Source organism: Cololabis saira, chromosome 6, assembly GCF_033807715.1.
Source record: "Cololabis saira isolate AMF1-May2022 chromosome 6, fColSai1.1, whole genome shotgun sequence".
NCBI classification, from domain to species: domain Eukaryota; kingdom Metazoa; phylum Chordata; class Actinopteri; order Beloniformes; family Belonidae; genus Cololabis; species Cololabis saira.
The window spans coordinates 45,065,913-45,085,483 of NC_084592.1; the positions used below are offsets into that span (position 1 = coordinate 45,065,913).

The window sequence follows — 19,571 nt, forward strand, 5'->3', positions numbered from 1 at the left end:
TTGATTATTTATGTATTTGATTTACAAGTTGTCCTTTTACTTTGGGTAACCATTTCTTTTTTTTTTTTTTTTTTAATTCTTATTGTCTTGATTTTGCTTTGTTGTTTTTGTCCTGTATGTCTTTAAAATGCTAAAAACAAATAAAAATATAATTGAAAAAAAAAAAACACACAGCGCTGGCGGTTTTCTGCTTAATGGTGCGAGTCGGAGCTGCGCGCAGCGGTCTGCGCCCCCTCTCTCCCCCCCCATCCATCCCCATCCACCCCTCCACCCACACCCCCCCATCATCCACCCCATCATCCACCCCCCCGCTGCCGGTGCTGCTGCTGCTGCCACCGATCAGGGTGATGGATTGGACGGCCGTCGGGAGTTGTTTGTTGCGCAAACTATTCTTAGCTACGGGGATGGGCGTCAGCAGCAGCAGGCTGCCTTTTACTCCTTTCCTGCGTCCTGCCTCTCTCCCTCCGCGTCCTTCCACTCAGTCCTGCCGTATTATGTCCCAGAAAATCCTCCAAACGCTGGATTTAGGGCAGCACTGTTGGGCAACCCAGCGTTGCACGTCACCGCCTGCAGGCTGGAGATGTTAGACTCAAAATCAGGAAATACATGCGTAAAAACTGTAAAAATATAAGATTTAGGCCTCTTTTAAGGACTGGAAATGGTTCCAACTCAGAATCAGAAAGAAGTTTATTGCACACAAGGGATTTGTTGTGGTGATTGGTGCAATACAAAAGATTTATACAAAAGAATACACGGTTTTAAAGTCCCAGAACATCAGAAAATCTGAGCTCTTCCAACCTCCAAAATCCAAAATATGCAATAAAAAATATTATACAGGTGAAAAATACTAAAAAGAAAAAAAAAATGAAGATACTGAGACGGATAAGTAAAAAGTTATTGAATTCAGTTGTGTGGAACCCCTTGACATAAGATTGTAAAGTAAATATTGTTTACCGTTTTTAAGGGAAGAAATTGGACTTTACTGCCGTATTATGTCCCAGAAAAATCTCCAAACGCCGGATTTAGGGCAGCACTGTTGGGCAACCCGGTGTGCACGTCACCGCCTGCAGGCTGGAGATGTTAGAAGAGCCTCAAAATCAGGAAATACATGCGTATGGAACTGTATTAATATAAGATTTAAGCCTCTTTTAAGGACTGGAAATGGTTCCAACTCAGAATCAGAATCGGAAAGAAGTTTATTGCCAAGTAGTTTAACGCACACAAGGAATTTGTTGTGGTGATTGGTGCAATACAAAAGAACAAATAATATTAGAAGAAAAAATTTACAACATGTTGGTTTTAAAGTGCCAGAATATAAGAAAATCTGAGCTCTTCCAACCTCCAAAATCCAAAATATACAATAAAAAATATGATACAGGTGAAAATACTAAAAAGAACAAAAATGAAGATACTGACATGGATAAGTAAAAAGTTATTTAATTCAGTTGTGTGGAACCCCTTGACATAAGATTTTAAAGTAAATATTGTTTACCTTTTTAAGGTAAGAAATCAGACTTTATTTTATTTTTCTCTTATTTTTATGTTTGTCCCACCTTTGCGTGTGTTTAACTTGAAAGGCTGGAACATACCTGGCAGTTATTCATGAGCAGAATGATTTTATTGAACTGTTCATGTGGTTGAAACCGAACCACAAGGTTCCTCTAATCTTCACCAGGTAGATTTCAAAAGTCTCTATACGTGTGAAACACCAGCTGCGACTGAAAATGCCATTGACGCTAGATTCTCCTTTTTTTGTGACTTGCACGTCACCGACATCCTGTTTCATGTGCAGCTTCAGGCCAACCTGTAACAGGTGGAGTTTAGTCACCTCTTAAAGCACCGCTAAGGAGTTTTTTATGTTTAAATATAATTTTCCATTTTATTTGAGGGTAGATTTGGTTGTTTGGAGCGCTGTTTTCGTTCTTTTGTCTTTAGAAACAGAAAAAAAAAAAGTCCTAAACAAAGTAGTTTTGGACAAATCGCATCCTTTTACAACCTGTTTAATGTAAATATGTAATGGTACGACACTGTGCGCTAATAACAATATCTGAAACAAAATATTTACACCCCTGTGTCGCACTGACGATGATGAAATTAGCTCCCAGAGCTCCAGTTAACGTGAGAATCGACTAAGATGTTTAAGAAAGTAAAGCGTGATTTTAAAAATAAACAACTAGCCTCTGTTCCCGTAGCTTTTGTCGCTCTGTAATTGCACTCCCGGACACTAGGTGGCAGTGTAGGTTATTTTCTGCAGCACTGAGATTAATTTAACTTCTGTCCAGAGAAAACAATCGACGAAGCGTTAAAGTGCCCATTGGTTTCTGAAGAGCGGTTTTGAGCCCTGTTTTTTCTTCGTACGAGAGGCAGCGATGTTGCTCAAGAAGCCGACGCGAACACGCCCATCGCCTGTCAATCAAAGGCAGCTCCTTAAACTAATGCCCCGTCTACATGTAGGTGGTGTTTTCATGCGTTTTGGCCGTTCGTTTACACGAAAACGGAGCTCAAAGTCTCCAAAAACCATCATTTCTGAAAACTCCAGCCAAAGTGGAGATAGATATATATATATATATATATATATATATATATATATATATATATATATTTGTACTTGGTCGTATATATATTATATTCATTCATTAATATTTGCAGTTGGATGTACTTGGTCGTGTGTATATTCAGTCATTCATCAGTATTAGTACTGGGGTGTACTTGTACTTGGTGGTGTGTGGGTGTATTCATTAGTATTAGTACTTGTATGTACTTGTACTTGGTCGTGTGTATATTATATTCATTCATTCATTAGTATTAGTACTTGGCAATGGCTGTACTTGATTGTGTGTGGGTGTATATATATATTCATTAGTATTAGTACTGGGGTGTACTTGGTCATATATATATATTATATTCATTCAGTAATTCATTAGTATTTGTAGCTGGATGTACTTGGTCGTGTGTATATTCATTCATTCATTAGTATTAGTACTGGGGTGTACTTGTACTTGGTCGTGTGTGGGTGTGTGTATATATATATATATATATATATATATATATATATATATTCATTAGTATTAGTACTGGGGTGTACTTGTACTTGGTCGTGTGTGGGTGTATATATATATATATATATATATATATATATATATATATATATATATTCATTAGTATTAGTACTGGGGTGTACTTGTACTTGATCGTGTGTGGGTGTATATATATTCATCAGTATTAGTACTTGTGTGTACTTGTACTTGGTGGTGACCTTGGCCTGAGCCTCCTCCTTCCTGCCTGGTTCTGGTTCTGTTTTCTCGTCGTCGTGACCTGAAATCCAGCTGCATGTCGGGACGGAGCTGCAGGAAAAGGCTGTGAAGTAAAAAATCTAATGTGACGAGACAAAAATGTTTCTAGTTGCCGCTGAGCGGCTCGTTTCCTCTCTGAGTACTTCCCCTTCTGTCTTCCACCGCTGCCAAATCAAGGTGGAGGCTGAGGTTTTCTGCTTTCAGAAACCGTCCTGCTCACACGCCAGCGCCTGCATGCGCGTCCCCGCCAGGCCCGTCAGCCCCGCCAGCCCGCTCATGCGTGTGACTGCAGCTCTGGGAGCGGCGGGGTTTCCGTGCCGTGCGTGACCTCGGGGCGTGAAGCGCACACGTGGCCCCGCATGACGCGCTCCGGCGCGCCCTGACGCGCCGTCTCGGTTCCGCCAGATGCGGATGTTGCAGCGAGCGGAGGGAGCGGAGGGCCCGTCCCGCGGGCTGGGGGTGGGGGAGGCCGAGCGGGGGCCGAGCGGGGGCCGTGCTGGGCCTCGGCAGGCTGATTTATGAGCCCCGGGTCACGACAGTAAAAGCAGGCGGCAGCCAGGCGTCTGTGCGCGGTGATGGAGGAGCCAGGAGCGCGCCGCCGCGCCGCTGCGCGCCCCCGCTCCCCGCTGACTCCTCTAACAGGCCTGTCTTGTAAAAAGCGTCCGCACTAATGACCAGCCAAGTCCCCGCTTTCATTACTCCCCCGAAGCCGAGCCCGAGCCCGAGCCCGGGTCCAGGTCCAGGGTTCCGGGCTGTAATCAGGCCGAACCACTCCCGCCGCCGCGGCTGACCCTTGACCCCGCGGGCCGTAAATATCCACCCATATCTCTGTTTTATCGCAGCAGCAGATTTATGGAAAACACATTTCTGTGGTTTGTCGGGTTTTTTTTCTTCTCTTTTTTTCTTTTTCTTCTTCTTCTAACCCACCTGTTTTTTTTTTCTCTTCTTTGTGGAAATTGTGTCATCTGGCTCGGAGTTGCGCAAGCGAAGCTGCCGCTCCCGAGGAGCCGGCGGCCGCTGGATGAACAGAAACACGTCTGTGGAAATATTCTCTCAAGTTGTTTTCAGACTTTTTATATGTTTGAATTCATCAGTGACTCTTTAGTAGCGTATTGTTGAATTTAATCGTAAATAACTGCTTTTGATGAATTTTACACCTCATGGAACCTTTTTCATGACGCAAAAAAATGACTTTTTGAGAATATTTTACATTTTGTCCTTTTTTTTTCTTTCTTTTAAAGGATTTCATATATATTTTCAAACTGGGTTTGATTGTTAAAACGCTCTCCGGTGTCTCTTCCCTCCGTGTGAGTGTCGGTGGGGGGTAAACGGCCCCCACCGGAGCGCTGTCGTGCGTAATCCCCCCCCTGCTCCGGCCGAGGCGGCCGCTGGATGAAAAGAAACACGTCTTTGGAAATATTCTCTCAAGTTGTTTTCAGACTTTATATGTTTGAATTCATCAGTGACTGTTTAGCAGCTTATTGTTGAATTTAATCGTAAATAACTGCTTTTGATGAATTTTTACACCTCATGGAACCTTTTTCCATGACGCAAATTGAGAATATTTTACATTGTGTCCTTTTTTTTCTTTTAAAGGATTTTATATATAGGCTATTTTCTAACTGGGTTTGATTGTTAAAACGCTCTCCAGTGTCTCTTCCCTCCGTGTGAGTGTCGGTGGGGGGTAAACGGCCCCCACCGGGGCGCTCTGGTGCGTAATCCCGCTCCGGCCGAGGCGGCTTTTGGATGAACAGAAACACGTCTGTGGAAATATTCTCTCAAGTTGTTTTCAGACTTTTATATATTTGAATACATCAGTGACTGTTTAGTAGTTTATTGTTGAATTTAATCATAAATAACTGCTTTTGATGAAATTTTACACCTCATGGAACCTTTTTCATGACGCAAAAAACTGAGTAGGCTATATTTTACATTTTGTCCTTTTCTTTAAAAAAAGGATTTTATATATATTTCCAAACTGTGTTTGATTGTTGAAACGCTCTCCGTTGTGCCAGAGTGTCTGTGGGGGGTAAACGGCCCCCACCGGAGCGCTGCGGTGCGTAATCCCCCCCTGCTCCGGCCTCGGCCGCGGAGCGGAGCGGGTCACGGAGGCCACAGAGAGCCAGTGTGAGAGGGAAACGTGACCGAGTCGACGTGGCCCGACCAGGCTCGGGGGGGATGGGGTGGATGTGGTGGGGGGGCCCGCTGGGGGGGGCCACAGCAGCATTTAAACGGACAGCAGCATTGTGTTGGCCCTCTTTGTGTTCCCACCCTGCAGTCTTCATTTACACACGTCTCCCTCCGCGCTGCGTTTAATTTCTGCGCAACAAAGAGTCGCGTGTTGATCCGCGGCGGCTCCCGACGGCTCCCAGCGGCCCCGGCTGCTGCTCAGCCCGCAATTACAGAGGCCTCTGTCTCGGTGTCTCCGGCTCTTTCTGAGACTGACAATTTGGTGTTGTGGCAGCGGGACGGCAGCGCCGCTATTGTGAGTGTGTGTGTGTATAAGTGTGTGTACATGTGTGTGTGCGTGTGTGTATAAGTGTGTGTGCGTGTGTGTGAGAGCTGCTAACCGCTTGCTCGTCTCCGCAGGGCAACATCTGTTCGTGATGTCGATGCTGAGGCAGAAACGAACCTGGAACTAAGACAAGGAACCCACGTCACAGCAAACATGGCAAGTGCTCTTTACACTCGTTAGTGAAAAGCCTGTTCTAAATCTACAGGCTGATCCAGAAACATGGCAGCGTTTTTATTTTATGGCACCTGGATTGTGCTTTAATGTTGTTTTTTTGTACAAAATCAAAAAATAGTTTTGAATCAATCTTAAATTAAGACCAATTTTGAAATGGGGTCAGTCTCAAAGTATTAGTCAAATAATTTTCTTTACATTAAGCTGATATTTGCTCATTGTGGATCAGCCAGTACATTTAAAACAGGTGTTTTCACTAACAACCATTTACCTGCAGAGGAGCTGCTTTAGTGATGGTTGCAACAACTGCTGGACAGGATTTTTACTTTATGACACCTGGATTATACACCTATGCGTTTAGCTCTTAAATACCAACGATGTTGGATAAAAACCACGTGATGTGCTTCTTCCTTCATCACGTGACCTAAACATAGGCTACCTGTCAAGTTTTGGATTTAAAAATACAGGAAAGTTTCTGTCCCACCAGCCCAACCAGGTCGAGTATCTTACATTTTAAGACAGATTTACAAGAAATCTAAAATAACTACCTGTCAATCACTTACAAACTACAATGGGCTCAGAATCTGACAGGCCGACTTTTGTTGACACTGAAATGCTGTGGACATTCCTGTGTATGTGATTCCTATAATAGAGCCTAAATAAACACAAAAGCACGTTTATTTATTTTAAATATTTTCAGTTTATATACGCATTGATTGTCTTCAAGTGAAAGATTTACATTTTCTTAAACTCATGAGGCTCTGGCCTTCACTTTAGCTGCCCTGGCGCTGCTGACGGACATCGTTCTTCCCCGTCAGAGACATTAAAATCTCAGTTATGAATCTTTCAGAACGCGTAACAGTAACGTCCTGCTCCTCTTTAGGAAAGTGACTTCAGTTTCCCATTTTTAGAGATATTTACACAAATTCTTCGCTTTTTTGGCAGAAATATCTTCTCTCAGTTTTGGATTTAAAAATACGGGACATTTTCTGTCCCACCAGTCCAACCAGCTCCAGTATCTTCCATTTTAAGACAGGTTTACAAGAAATCTAAAATAACTACCTGTCAATCACTTACAAACTACAATTATGTGCTCAGAATCTGATAGTTCTACCTTTTGTTGACACTGAAATGCTGTGGACATTCCTATGTATGTGATTCCTATATAGAGCCTAAATAAACACAAAAGGGAATTGAAGCGCATGTATTTATTTTAAATATTTTCAGTTTATATACACATTGGTTGCCTTCAAGTGAAAGATTTACATTTTCTTAAAGTTGTCATTTTGACTCATGAGGCTCTGGCCTTCACTTTAGCCGCCCTGGTGCTGCTGACGGACATCGTTCTTCCCCGTCAGAGACATTAAAATCTCAGTTACAAATCTTTCAGAACGCGTAACAGTAACGTCCTGCTCCTCTTTAGGAAAGTAACTTCAGTTTCCCATTTTTAGAGATATTTACACAAATTCTTCGCTTTTTTGGCAAAAATATCTTTTCTCAGTTTTGGATTTAAAAATACGGGAAATCTGACAGTTCTAAACAGTGCTAAAATGTTGTGGACATTCCTATGTAATTCCTATATAGAGCCTAAATAAACACAAAAGGGAATTGAAGCATGTGTATTTATTTTAAATATGTTCAGTTTATATACACATTGATTGTCTTCAAGTGAAACATTTACATTTAAGTTGTAATTTTCACTCATGAGGTTCTCTCTGCCGCTGCAGGTGGATGCGAGGCTGACGCCCCTGGCGGCGATGGGCCTGGACCGCGGCGCGCTGCTCCACGACGGGCTCCGGCTCCACGGGGGCGTGGTGTACCCGGGGATCCGGGCGCTGCCGGCCGACAAGAGCCGCGACGGGCCGGGCCTGCCGCTGGGCTACGGCCGGGACGGCCTCCCGGAACTCATCTACAAGCCCGACGGCCTGGACGGACACAAGGCCTCCAACGGCTACGTGGGGCTCTACAAGGGGGCGCACCCGGGCCTGCACAAGCCCGTGCTGGTGCCGGGCGGCGAGCTGGGCCTGGAGCGCCGGGACAAGGCGTCGGAGCTGGGCCTGGCCGGCGCCGGCGGCGGCTACCTGCGGATGCCGTGGCTGAGCCCGTACCCCGACGCCGGCATGTACCCCTTCATGGACTCGTCCAAGTACGCGGCGCTGAACATGTACAAGGCGTCGCTGCTGGGGCAGCCGCACCCGTACCTGCCGCAGCACCTGCCCTACCCGCCCCTGTGCGCCGCGCAGGGCGCTAACGCCGCCGCCGCCGCGGCCGCCGTCTCCGCCGCCGAGCGGCTCTACTACATGTCGCCCTACGCGCCGCCGCCCATGGTGGCCCCGCCCATGAGAATCCCCGCCGTCACGGTGGCCCCGGTGGGGGCCTCTCCGTTTGCACAGCAGCTGCACCAGCCGCCGCCCCCGCACCCGCAGCACCACCCGGCCCCGCTGGACCGGGACCGGTCCCCGAGCAGGACCAGCCGGTCCAGCCGGCCCCCCTCCAGGAAGGGCAACAGCAACGGCACGGGCGGTAACAGCCTGCCCCCCCCGGGGCCCCCCCAGCTGGACAAGGCCCTGGACCTGCAGAGGCCGGTGGCGCGGATCGGCCAGCCCGCCGCCCCCTCCGTGTCCGAGGCCTCGTCCCTCCCCCACCCCTTCTCCGTGAGCAGCATGGCGTCGGAGCAGGCCTCCCCGGCCCGGCCCGCCCCCCCCAAGCCCCGGTCCCGGGACGGGGGGGCCGAAAAGGGCCGCAGCAGGTCCCCCCCACCGAAGGGGGCCAAAGACTCGGCGGAGACGCCGCTGGACTTGTCCGGCAGGATGCTGGAGTTCGGGGGGGCCGCCGCCGGCCAACGGGTTCCAGATGGAGAACCTGGCGCCGGGCCCCCGATACGGACTCCCCGGCAGCCGGGACCCGAAGGAGAACCGGTCCCTGTCGCCCCCGCCGCACCCGCACCCCCACCCCGCCGTCAGCAGCACTTCCTCCAAGGCCTCGGAGAGGCCCGAGATGATCAGCACTTTACACTCGTCCTGGGTCGTGCCGAGCCCGTCCCCCTCGCAGCACGCCGCCGGGCCCCCGCCCTCGCCGCGGCCCGGCGCCGACCCCAAGCCCAAGGGCTCGTCGCCCTCCGTCATCAAGAACAAGGACCTGGAGCGGGTTCTGCACCAGCAGCGCAGCTCGTCCTGCCCGCGCATCGGCGAGGCCAGCCACGGCGGCGACGCCCCCAGCCAGCACTCGGGCTCCTCCCTGGGGGGCACCAGGGGCCTGTCCCCCAAACCCGGCTCCGACTGGGTCAAACACAGCCCCACGCCGCCGGAGCACCACCGGGAGGTGCCCAAGCGGGCCGACGCCGCCCCGGACGTGTCGTCGTACAAGCGGCCGTGCCTGGAGAACGGCCACGCCCCCGGCCACGCCCCCGGCCACCTGTACCTGTCCCAGAGCGAGGCGTACCTGAACCACAGCCTGGCCTACGCCAGCCGCTACCTGCACTACCCGCTCCCCGACGGCATGGCGCTGCACCCGGTGCCCATGTCGCGCCCCCACCCGGCGCTGCTGGGCAGCACCGGCCTGTACCCGCCCCACCTGGGGGCCAAGCACCCGCTCTCCTACCACAACCTGCCCCCCGGCCCGGGCGGGCAGGACTACCTCACCTACAACTCGCAGGAGATGGCCCACCCGCTGATGCACGCGCTGCCCGACGCCAAGGACAAGGCCCGGGTCCCGGACAAGCCCCAGGATTCTGGGGAGGCGGGGCCACAGGGACAGAGCCACAGCAGAAGCTCCGCCTCCTCCATCGTCTGCATCGACCTGGTTCACTCCGACACGGACGTGGACCCCGCCCCCCCGGGGCACCGCCACCCCCCCGCAGAGGCCGGCGCCGCCCACGGCAACCCGGCCAAGGCCGAGCACGACCCCCAGAACCACCCGTACCCGCCGCCGCTGAGGCCCCCGCACCACGACAGGCCGCCAGAGCTGACGGCGGTGGACCGGACTCCCCCCCGGGACAGGCCGGGGTCGCCCCCGTCGTCCCCGGGGCCGGTCTCCGACGGCGACGACAGCTCGGACGAGCAGAGCTCGGGTCCCGAGGACCAGAGCACGCTGCGCTGCGCCCGGACCTCCGGGGAGCGCAGCGCCGGCAAGGACCGGCCCCCGGTGGCCCCGCGGCCCCCGCACCACCACCACCACCACCAGGGCGGCGCCACAGGGGGGCCGGCGGACGACCCGGAGGACCCGGAGACGCTCTGCAAGCACGAGTCTGAGCGCGAGGACAGCATCGTGGACCTGGGCGAGTCCCAGGGCGAGGAGGACGACGAGGGGGGGCCCCTGTCGGCCCGCGGGGCCCGCAGGTCCAGCCTCGCCAAGCGCATCGCCAACTCCTCCGGCTTCGTGGGCGACCGCTTCAAGTGCGTGACCACCGAGCTGTACGCCGACTCCAGCCAGCTGAGCCGCGAGCAGCGAGCGCTGCAGGTAAGTCCCGCCCCCCCCACGCCGCCGTTGTTTCCATGACAACCATCAGAACCGTCCCACAAACACACTCAGACATACACGTGTAACCATAGCAACCGACCTCCGAGGGCGTTTAACCCCCCGGCTGCAGAACCTGCATGACGTCAGCATGACCCGACGCCGACTCTCGGATACGTTTACGTTTACATGTCAAAGTTCAGGTCAAGGTCAATGAGAGCGTTTACATGTTTAATTCCTCTTTAATTCAGAATTAAAATTAAATCAGATTTAAAATTAGTAAAAATGACCATATAAATACCTAATTCCGAATGAAAATGGCCATTCCCGAACTAAACTTAATTCCGAAGTGGCTGGTTTATTCTGATTTTAAATCCGAATAGAATAATTCCAGATCATGTCTACACTCATTCAAAGAAAATAAAAAAATAAAAAATAAACAAAAATAAATACAACATAAATAAATAAAAAAAGAAAATTAAATTAAAAAAAGAAAAAATAAATAAAGAAAATAGATAAAAAGAAAAAAAAGAAAATTTAAAAAGAAAAAAAGAGAGAAAGAAAAAAAAATATATCCACTCATTCCTCTTTAAATTAATTCCGGTCTTTTTTTCTGCTCGTTCCCTCACCCGTCTGTCTCCATGACGATTATATTCCACGCTGGGCTGGTTTTCCAAACAAAGTTTCAAGATGCAGCAGCAGTAAACGCTGGTCAAGAGCAGAGACCATTTATTTAATAAATAGAAATCATTAAAAGAACACATGGAAACAGGAAACATCAAAATTGTTTGTTTTTCTTCCAGTAGACGTAATTTCCGGTAGTTTAACTTCCGGTCCGCCCCCTATCCAATCAGAACCTTCCCAATCCCCAGACTTTAAGATTAATTGGAGAAAGACCATCAAACGTGTTTTCCATGAAACCTCAATTCAGAATTACTATTTCCATGTAAACTTGAAGGGAAATAGTTTAATTCTGAATAATTTAATTTGGAATAATTAATTCCGACTTAAAAAACGTCATGTAACCGTGGCCAATATTCCAGTTACTGAAAAATTGGGAATAATGTGTTTCCATGGGTGAGCAAACAGGGTTATTTATCCCTGTTTACATGGTGATTAATCATTTCGGATATCTGGATCAAACCAACGTCATGACGCAATTCCCGTCATTTCCGCTTCAAAATCCAAAACAAATGCTGCTTTGCGCTACTTTTCTCTCACCTTCTTGTAAATCTTCTATCCCGGTACTTTCTACCGTCTACAAATGCAGAAATGTTCATATCCTTCATTACATTTATGAAGTGATTATTCTCCTCCTGGTCTTGGTTTCTCTGTGTTTAGAAGAACTTCCTGGACTCAAAAGACCAGGATTCCTTGTGAACAGAACATGTGCAGAAAACAGATTCATGTTCCTTTTGATGGGGATATTCCGTTAGGCTAAACATGACCAAATATTCAGGTTTTAAAAACCGGAATATGAGCAAATTCCGGATATTCAAAGGGGTTATTGGTGTTTACATGGCGGTTATTGCTAATATTCCGGTTAGAAGAGGGTTATTGATGCTTGTAACCGTAGTAACGGCGGCGTAGCGCCGACCCGACCCGGTCAGAGGTGGCAGGTTCAAAGGTTAACCAGGACCGCCACCGCTGTATGTTGATTAGCCGTTGTAAAGGTCGTGTGTGTGTGTGTGTGTGTGTGTGTGTGTGTGTGTGTGTGTGTGTGTGTGTGTGTGTGTGTGTGTGTGTGTGTGTGTGTGTGTGTGTGTGTGTGTGTGTGTGTGTGTGTGTGTGTGTGTGTGTGTGTGTGTGTGTGTGTGTGTGTGTGTGTGTGTGTGTGTGTGTGTGTGTCCTCTGGGACCCCCCCGGGGCCCGGCGCCTGCGTTAGCGCTGACGGGGCTGCAGAGCGGCGAGCCGCGGCCTCCGGCTACGCTTAACCCCCGAGGTCGGGGGGCAGAGCAGGGCGTAGAACCGACAGCTGCCCTTTTCGGGGTTCCTCTAAGGGCTTCCCGCGTTCCCCCCTCCCTCCTCGTCCCTGCTCCCGCCTGGTCGCCATCCAAGGTCAATTCTCCACGCTTCATTGGCTTAAAGTCCTCGTCTCCTAACACGCATCACATGACCTCCATTAGCAGCAGCCCCCCCTCTTCCCCCCACACACACTCATCACGCGTCACACACACACACACTCATCACGCGTCACTCACACACACACTCATCACGCGTCACTCACACACACTCATCACGCGTCACTCACACACACACTCATCACGCGTCACTCACACACACACTCATCACGCGTCACTCACACACAGCCAGTCACTAGGCTGCTTGTTTCGTTCCTGCTCAGCTGTTTATCTCCAGGGTTCTCCACTAGAAATTACCCGCCGGCTCCGAGGCTGAAGAGTATTAGGGCCAGGCAGGAGAAAAATAAAAATAATATTTTATGGACTTCGAGAAAAAAGTGGAAATGTCAAGAAAAAAGTCAAAATTTTCATGAATGAAGTCGAAATGTCGAGAAAAAAGTCAAAATTTTCATGAATGAAGTCGAAATGTCGAGAAAAAAGTCAGAATTTTCATGAATAAAGTCGAAATGTCGAGAAAAAAGTCAGAATTTTCATGAATAAAGTCGAAATGTCGAGAAAAAAGTCAGAATTTTCATGAATAAAGTCGAAATGTCGAGAAAAAAGTCAAAATTTTCATGAATAAAGTCGAAATGTCGAGAAAAAAGTCAGAATTTTCATGAATAAAGTCGAAATGTCGAGAAAAAAGTCAAAATTTTCATGAATAAAGTTGAAATGTCGAGAAAAAAGTCAAAATTTTCATGAATAAAGTTGAAATGTCGAGAAAAAAGTCAAAATTTTCATGAATAAAGTCGAAATGTCGAGAAAAAAGTCAAAATTTTCATGAATAAGGTCGAAATGTCGAGAAAAAAGTCAAAATTTTCATGAATGAAGTCGAAATGTCGAGAAAAAGTCGAAATTTCAAGATTAATTTTGAAGTACAATTTCGAGAAAAGTCAATTTTGTGAATAAAGTTGAATTGTCGAGAAAAAAGTGTAAATGTCAAGAAAAAACTCAAAATTTCGAGATTAATGTTGAAGTACAATTTTGAAAGTGGTCAAAATTTTGTGAATGAAGTCGAAATGTCGGGAAAAAAGTCGAAATGTCAAAGTCAAAATTTCGTGAATAAAGTTGAAATGTTGAGAGAAAAAAGGCGAAATTTTGACTTTATTCTTGAAATTGTATTTCAACATTAATCTCAACATTTTGACTTTTTTCTCAAAGTGCACAATATAAAATAAAATCTTCCCGTCTCAAATATCTTTCCTCCTGCATGGCCCTAACACTCTTCCGTAGGGTCGAGTCTCTAACGAGTCCTTAACGAGTTGCACATGTCTTGTCTATGTTGTGAATTCACTGCAGAAAAAATGTGGTTTTTGTCTTTTGTGTCGCTCGTCAACGCAGCGCGGCTGCAGCGAAGCCATCGGACGCCGGCGGGCCTGGACCGGTCTGGGCCGCTCCAACCAAACCCTTCACCTACACCTACATCATCATTAATAATAATAATAAAGCTAAAGCTAAGCCCCGCCCCCTCCCGGCCCCGGACCCGATGGCTTCGCTGCGGCGCCGCTTGACCCGCCCAGTCACTTTTAATTTGATTGTTGTCATTTTGTGGGATTGTGGTTGCCTTTTGTGTGTCAAGAAAAAAAAACGTGCAGAAACATTACATTCATATTTACAAAAAAAAAAGTAAAAGATGACATGCTGGAAAGAGATATTGAGCCCCCCCTCCCCCCCGTTCTAATTGCTTAGATGGAAGTCATATCACGAGAGGGGAGTAATATAAGCCAACCTGCAGCTAACTGGGAGGTCAGTTCTTTACATTTCTTATCACATCTGCCCGTGACGGGCTCTGTCTCCTTGTGTATTCTGTCGCTGCACACTCCTTCTCCCCCCCTGTTTCCCCTCCCTGTCCCCCCCCCCCATCTCCTGTCTCTGCCTCAGGGCCTAGATGTATATGTTTCTTAGCTTTGTTTATATTCCAGGAAGGGAGAAGTTCAGGATTTAAGGCCCAGAGCGCATGGACTCGCCGTGGCTGCCGTAGTCTAACCTGTCTTGATGCCATTGCCTGTGATTTCTGTCTCAACCTTTGTCCTGCGTGTGCGTGTGACTGTGTGTGTGTGCGTGTGTGTGTGTGTGCGCGTAAATGTGTGTGTGTGTGAGTTTAATTTCTCTTGTCATTGTCTTGTATTTTAAGACAATGTGATTCCTGGTGCAATTTTTTTGCTTCTGTAGCTGTTGAGGGCAGATTGAGGATTAGAGAGGTGTGTTTGTGACTATGTGTGTGTGCGTGCGTGTCGTGGGGAGATGATGAGTGGTTTCATGGCTTCTCTCTCTGCATTTTTGTGTGTTTGTGTGTGCGTGTGTGTGTGTGCGTGCGTGTGTGTGTGTGTGCGTGCACAGCGGGCGATGATGCGGTTCTCGGAGCTGGAGCTGAAGGAGAAGGAGAGCGGCGGTGGCGGCGTTAGCGGCGGCGGCGTGGTGTGTGTGTCTGCAGCCTCGGCGGCAGCAGCAGGACGGGAGCTGGCCGACGGCCAGCGCAGAGAGCAAACGCTGGAGCTCTGCCAACACGGCACCAGGCAGCCGGAGAGGGAGGGTGAGCCGACACACACACACTCACGCACACAAGCACACACACATTAACACACACACACAAAAATACACGCACTAGCGCTCGGGAAAGGGACGCACAAACAATAGGTGTGCAAACACACTCACGTGCGCTTGCAGCAACCGCTGAGGCAAGACCGGGGTCACTGTCAAAAATACAGGAAAAAGGACGCTATTCCGCACACACACACACACACACACACACACACACACACACTGACACGCACATGCACACACATACACACACATACACGCACATGCACACGCACACAGGCCGATGAGGGAGACGGCGAGGGGGAGTTTTATTTTCAAGAAGCCTTTTGTGCTTATCTGCGCAGAGAGACGAGGGAGGGAGGGAAGGGAGGGAGGGAAGAGGAGATTGCGTGAGTGGAAGAGGGGGGGGGGGGGGGCGGATGGGAGAGCGCAACGGAAAGAGGAGCCGGGGGGGGCGGAGGGAGGGAGGGAAAGGGGGGGGAACGTTGGCCGGGAGCCCGGCTGTGTATTGGAGCGAGGCCGCGGTTGACGTGTGAGGCTAATTATGGCGTGGAGGGAGACGGCGAGGGAAGGGGGGGGTTAGGCGGGGTGGGGGGGGTTAGAGTCACGCTCTGTGTGAGAAGGGCGTGGGGGGGGGGGGGGGGGGGCAGGAGGGCGGAGAGGGGGGGGGGGGGGGGTAGAGTCACGCTCTGTGTGCGAAGGGCGTGGTGCGGTCGCCACGGCGAAGGACGGAGATACGGAAGAGGAGACGAGCCGCCGACGTTAGCAGGAGGTTTTGAACCGCCGCCGGTTCAGTGGGGGGGGGGGGGGCGTTCCCGCTGGCCCGGCTGGCCCGGCTCGACCCCCCCCCCACTGAACCGGGCCGAACCGCCGCCTCAGCTCGCGTCACATTAAAAACTCTTTACCCCATCAAAGTTTTACTGCTCGTCTTTAAAGCAGAATAAGAGCTGGCTGGTGTTTAACTGCCCCCCCTCCCTCGCCGGCTCCGTCTGTCTGCCCCCCCCATCACATCTCATCCCGTTTTTACCCCGGAAATACTGTATTTGACACGGTCTTTGTACGTTTTGACCGTATAGAAACGTAATTCTTGCCATTGTAACAATGAGATGTACCTGCTGGATCTACTGCCCTTACTTTTTAACAACTTTTTATTATTTTACCTCTTTTCTTATCATTTTATTTCATTTTATTTGTTATTTTACATCTTTTCTTATCATTTAATTTTTTTTTACCTAATTTCTAATCATTTTATTTCATTTTATTTATTATTTGACCTCTTTTCTTATCATTTTATTTGTTATTTTACCTCTTTTCTTATCATTTTATTTCATTTTATTTATTTTACCTCTTTTCTTATCATTTTATTTCATTTTATTTGTTATTTTACCTCTTTTCTTATCATTTTATTTCATTTTATTTGTTATTTTACCTCTTTTCTTATCATTTTATTTCATTTTATTTGTTATTTTACCTCTTTTCTTATCATTTTATTTCATTTTATTTGTTATTTGTTATTTGACCTCTTTTCTTATCATTTTATTTGTTATTTGACCTCTTTTCTTATCATTTTATTTGTTATTTTACCTCCTTTTCTTATCATTTTATTTCATTTTATTTATTATTTTACCTCTTTTCTTAGCATTTTATTTGTTATTTACAGTTTAATTGTGTCTTGCTGGTTAATGTTGATATAAATCACTTTAAATCACCTTGTTTTGAGTTGTTTTATACTAATAAACCCCCCCCCCCTCAGGTATCAGACCGGCCTACACCAGTAACCGGGTCCCGGTGCTGCAGCGCTGCGGGGCCCAGCGGGACCCCCCGTCCCCGGGCCTGGATGGATCCAGGATCCCCCCCCCTCAGGACGGGCCCGGCCTGGAGGAGGAGAACCCCGGGTTCAGGAAACGCCCCCTGGTGGTGAAGGCGGAGCCCGAGGACCCGGAGGACGAGGACGAGGATGATGGGCGGGGGGGCCGCCCCGAGAAGAGGCCCCGGCTTTCTCCCGGTACGAACTTCCTCTCTTTCCTCTCCTCCGTCTCCGGCTCATCCCTCGTTCCATCCTGTCTGTCTCCGCCCCCTTTTCTCAAGCCCCGCCCCCTTTTCCGACTTTTTATCTCATAATTTTTTACTTTTTATCTCATAATTAAGACTTTCTATCGCATAATTACGACTTTCTATCTCATAATTTTGAGTTTTTATCTCATCATTTTGACTTTCTATCTCAAAATTATGACTTGTCGCATAATTTTGACTTTTTATCTCGTATTTTCGACTTTCTATCTCTTAACTATGACTTTTTAATCTCATTATGACTTTCTATCTCATAATTATGATTTATCTCATAATTTAGATTTTTTTATCTCATAATTATGACTTTTTATCTCGTAATTTCGATTTATCTCGTAATTTTGACGTTTCATCTCAGTTATGACTTTCTATCTCATAATTTCGACTTTCTATCTCATAATTATGACTTTTTAATCACATAATTTTGATAATTATGACTCGCTTGGGGATATTTTTATTTTTAAGGCCAAGTTTTCATCTTATGTTTTTTTTTTTTACTGGCGGCAATGGGCTTCCATAGTTCTCGGGAGTAGAGCCTGTTTTTAACGTTAAAATATATTTACAACACATGTATAATAAAAACACAGTTACAGTCAATGACTGCACTCAATAACCCTTTTAAAACCCGAATATTGGCAATAATCCGAATTTGCACGGCCATATAAACAGCAATAACCCCTTTGAATAACCCGAATTTGCTCATATTCCAGTTTTTAAAACCCCAATATGACCCCTGGGTTACTCCTTTTAAAACTTGAATATTGGGTCATGTAAACGCCAAACGGAATATCCCCATCAAACGGAACATGAATTTGTTTTACAATTTGTTTTGATAACCCTGTTAGCTCACGCATGTAAACGGAATATTCCGAATGTTTCAGTAACCGGAATATTAGCAATAACCCCAATTTTGACTGCATGTAAACGTAGTCATTAATGTTTAATTAAAGTGCAGATGCTGCTGAACAGGCGTTTAGCTGTCGGCCCGGTCGTTAGGCCCCGTTACCCTTAGTTACGGTTGCTTTTCCCAAACCCCGCCCCTTTCCCCATAAGCCCCGCCCCTCCCGTCTCGCTCTGTGTGGCGGTTTCGGAGGAGAAGAAGTGTTTAATCCTGCCTTTGAGCGAGCGGTGACGGAGAGAGGGGGGGAATTCTTCCTCTCCGTCTCAGCTGCGCCGCTCTCCTCCTCCTCCTCCTCCTCCTCCTCCCCCCATCAAAGCTGCTCTTTTCTTCTTTCATCTCTTCTCTTTTTTTCCTCTCGTCTGTTTGGGTTTCCTCTCCGTCTTCTTCTTCTCTCTCTCTTTCGCTCCTCCGCCGCGGCGCCAGCAGACGAGTGGAGTCGCCGTCCCTCGTGAGTTCTGGGGGAGGGGGGTCCGGTGGTCTGACCAACACCCTGGTTCCAGTCTGGTCTGGGTCTGGTCCCGGACTGGTACAGGATTGGTCCTCTGTCTCAGTCCTGGACTAGTACGAGACTGGTATTGTAGGGCTGAACGATTAATTGCATTTGCGATAATATCGCGATGTGATAAAAAGAGATTTTCTAACCGCACAGGCTGCGATTTGATCAGTCACGTGATCTGGTCACGTTGTCGGCAGGGGAAAAAAGTCAACAGTGCCGCGTGTCTGCGTGTAACCTAAATCTACCATGGCCTCAGTGTTAGGGCTCGGCCAGGCGGGGCTTAATAAATATATGGGCTTTATAAATGTATTAAATGTGGAGTCGGCGAGGAGCTGCGCCGCGCCGAGTACGAGCCGGGCGCGCGCCGGCGGACAGTGAGTCGCGCTGTGGAGCCAGATTTATGGTTCCGCGTTAAATCGACGCAGAGCCTACGCCGTAGGTTACGCGGCGACGCGCGACCCTAACCCTACGGCGTAGGCTCTGCGTTGGTGTAACGCTGAACCATAAATCAGCCTTAAACCACACCTGCAGCCCGTCAGCTCATCAGGAGGAGAGGTTAGAGCGGGGCTGCGAGTTGTTCATTGCTGGTTCGTTTTGTTAACTAAGCTTTGTTGGTTTATTTGTTAGTTTGCTGGTGTTTTTTTTTCTCTCTGTGATTTTTGAGTTATTTATGAAGAAGTTCTGAGTTTCCTGTGAGGAATCTTGTAATCTGTGCTTTAAATAAATCTGGCATTGTTTATTATAAAACAGACTGATTTATTGCTTGTGTAGTTGAAAAATACATGAGAACAGGACCTTGAGAAAATAATCGCATATTAAATCGCAATCGCAATATTGAGGAAAAAAATCGCAATTAGATTATTTTCAAAAATCGTTCAGCCCTAGTCCCAGATTGGTCCAGGACTGGTCCTGGACCCGGTCCCAGTTCTGGTCTGGTCCCGGTCTTGGTCTCCGCTTGGCTCTGGTTCTGCTCCAATGTGTCTACCCCCCCATCAAAGCTGCTCTTTTCTTC

General features: G+C 48.1%; 1 protein-coding gene across 1 annotated transcript in view; it reads left to right on the top strand.

Moving 5' to 3' along the window:
• Positions 1-19,571, top strand: part of bcor (BCL6 corepressor) — a 53,974-nt gene that overhangs the window by 13,245 nt on the left and 21,158 nt on the right. Inside the window, 6 exon segments of the mRNA XM_061724204.1 lie at positions 5,883-5,964; positions 7,707-8,804; positions 8,806-10,437; positions 14,244-14,300; positions 14,895-15,087; positions 16,849-17,100. Of these exon segments, the coding sequence (XP_061580188.1) occupies positions 5,962-5,964; positions 7,707-8,804; positions 8,806-10,437; positions 14,244-14,300; positions 14,895-15,087; positions 16,849-17,100 (3,235 nt within the window). The 5' untranslated portion in view covers positions 5,883-5,961.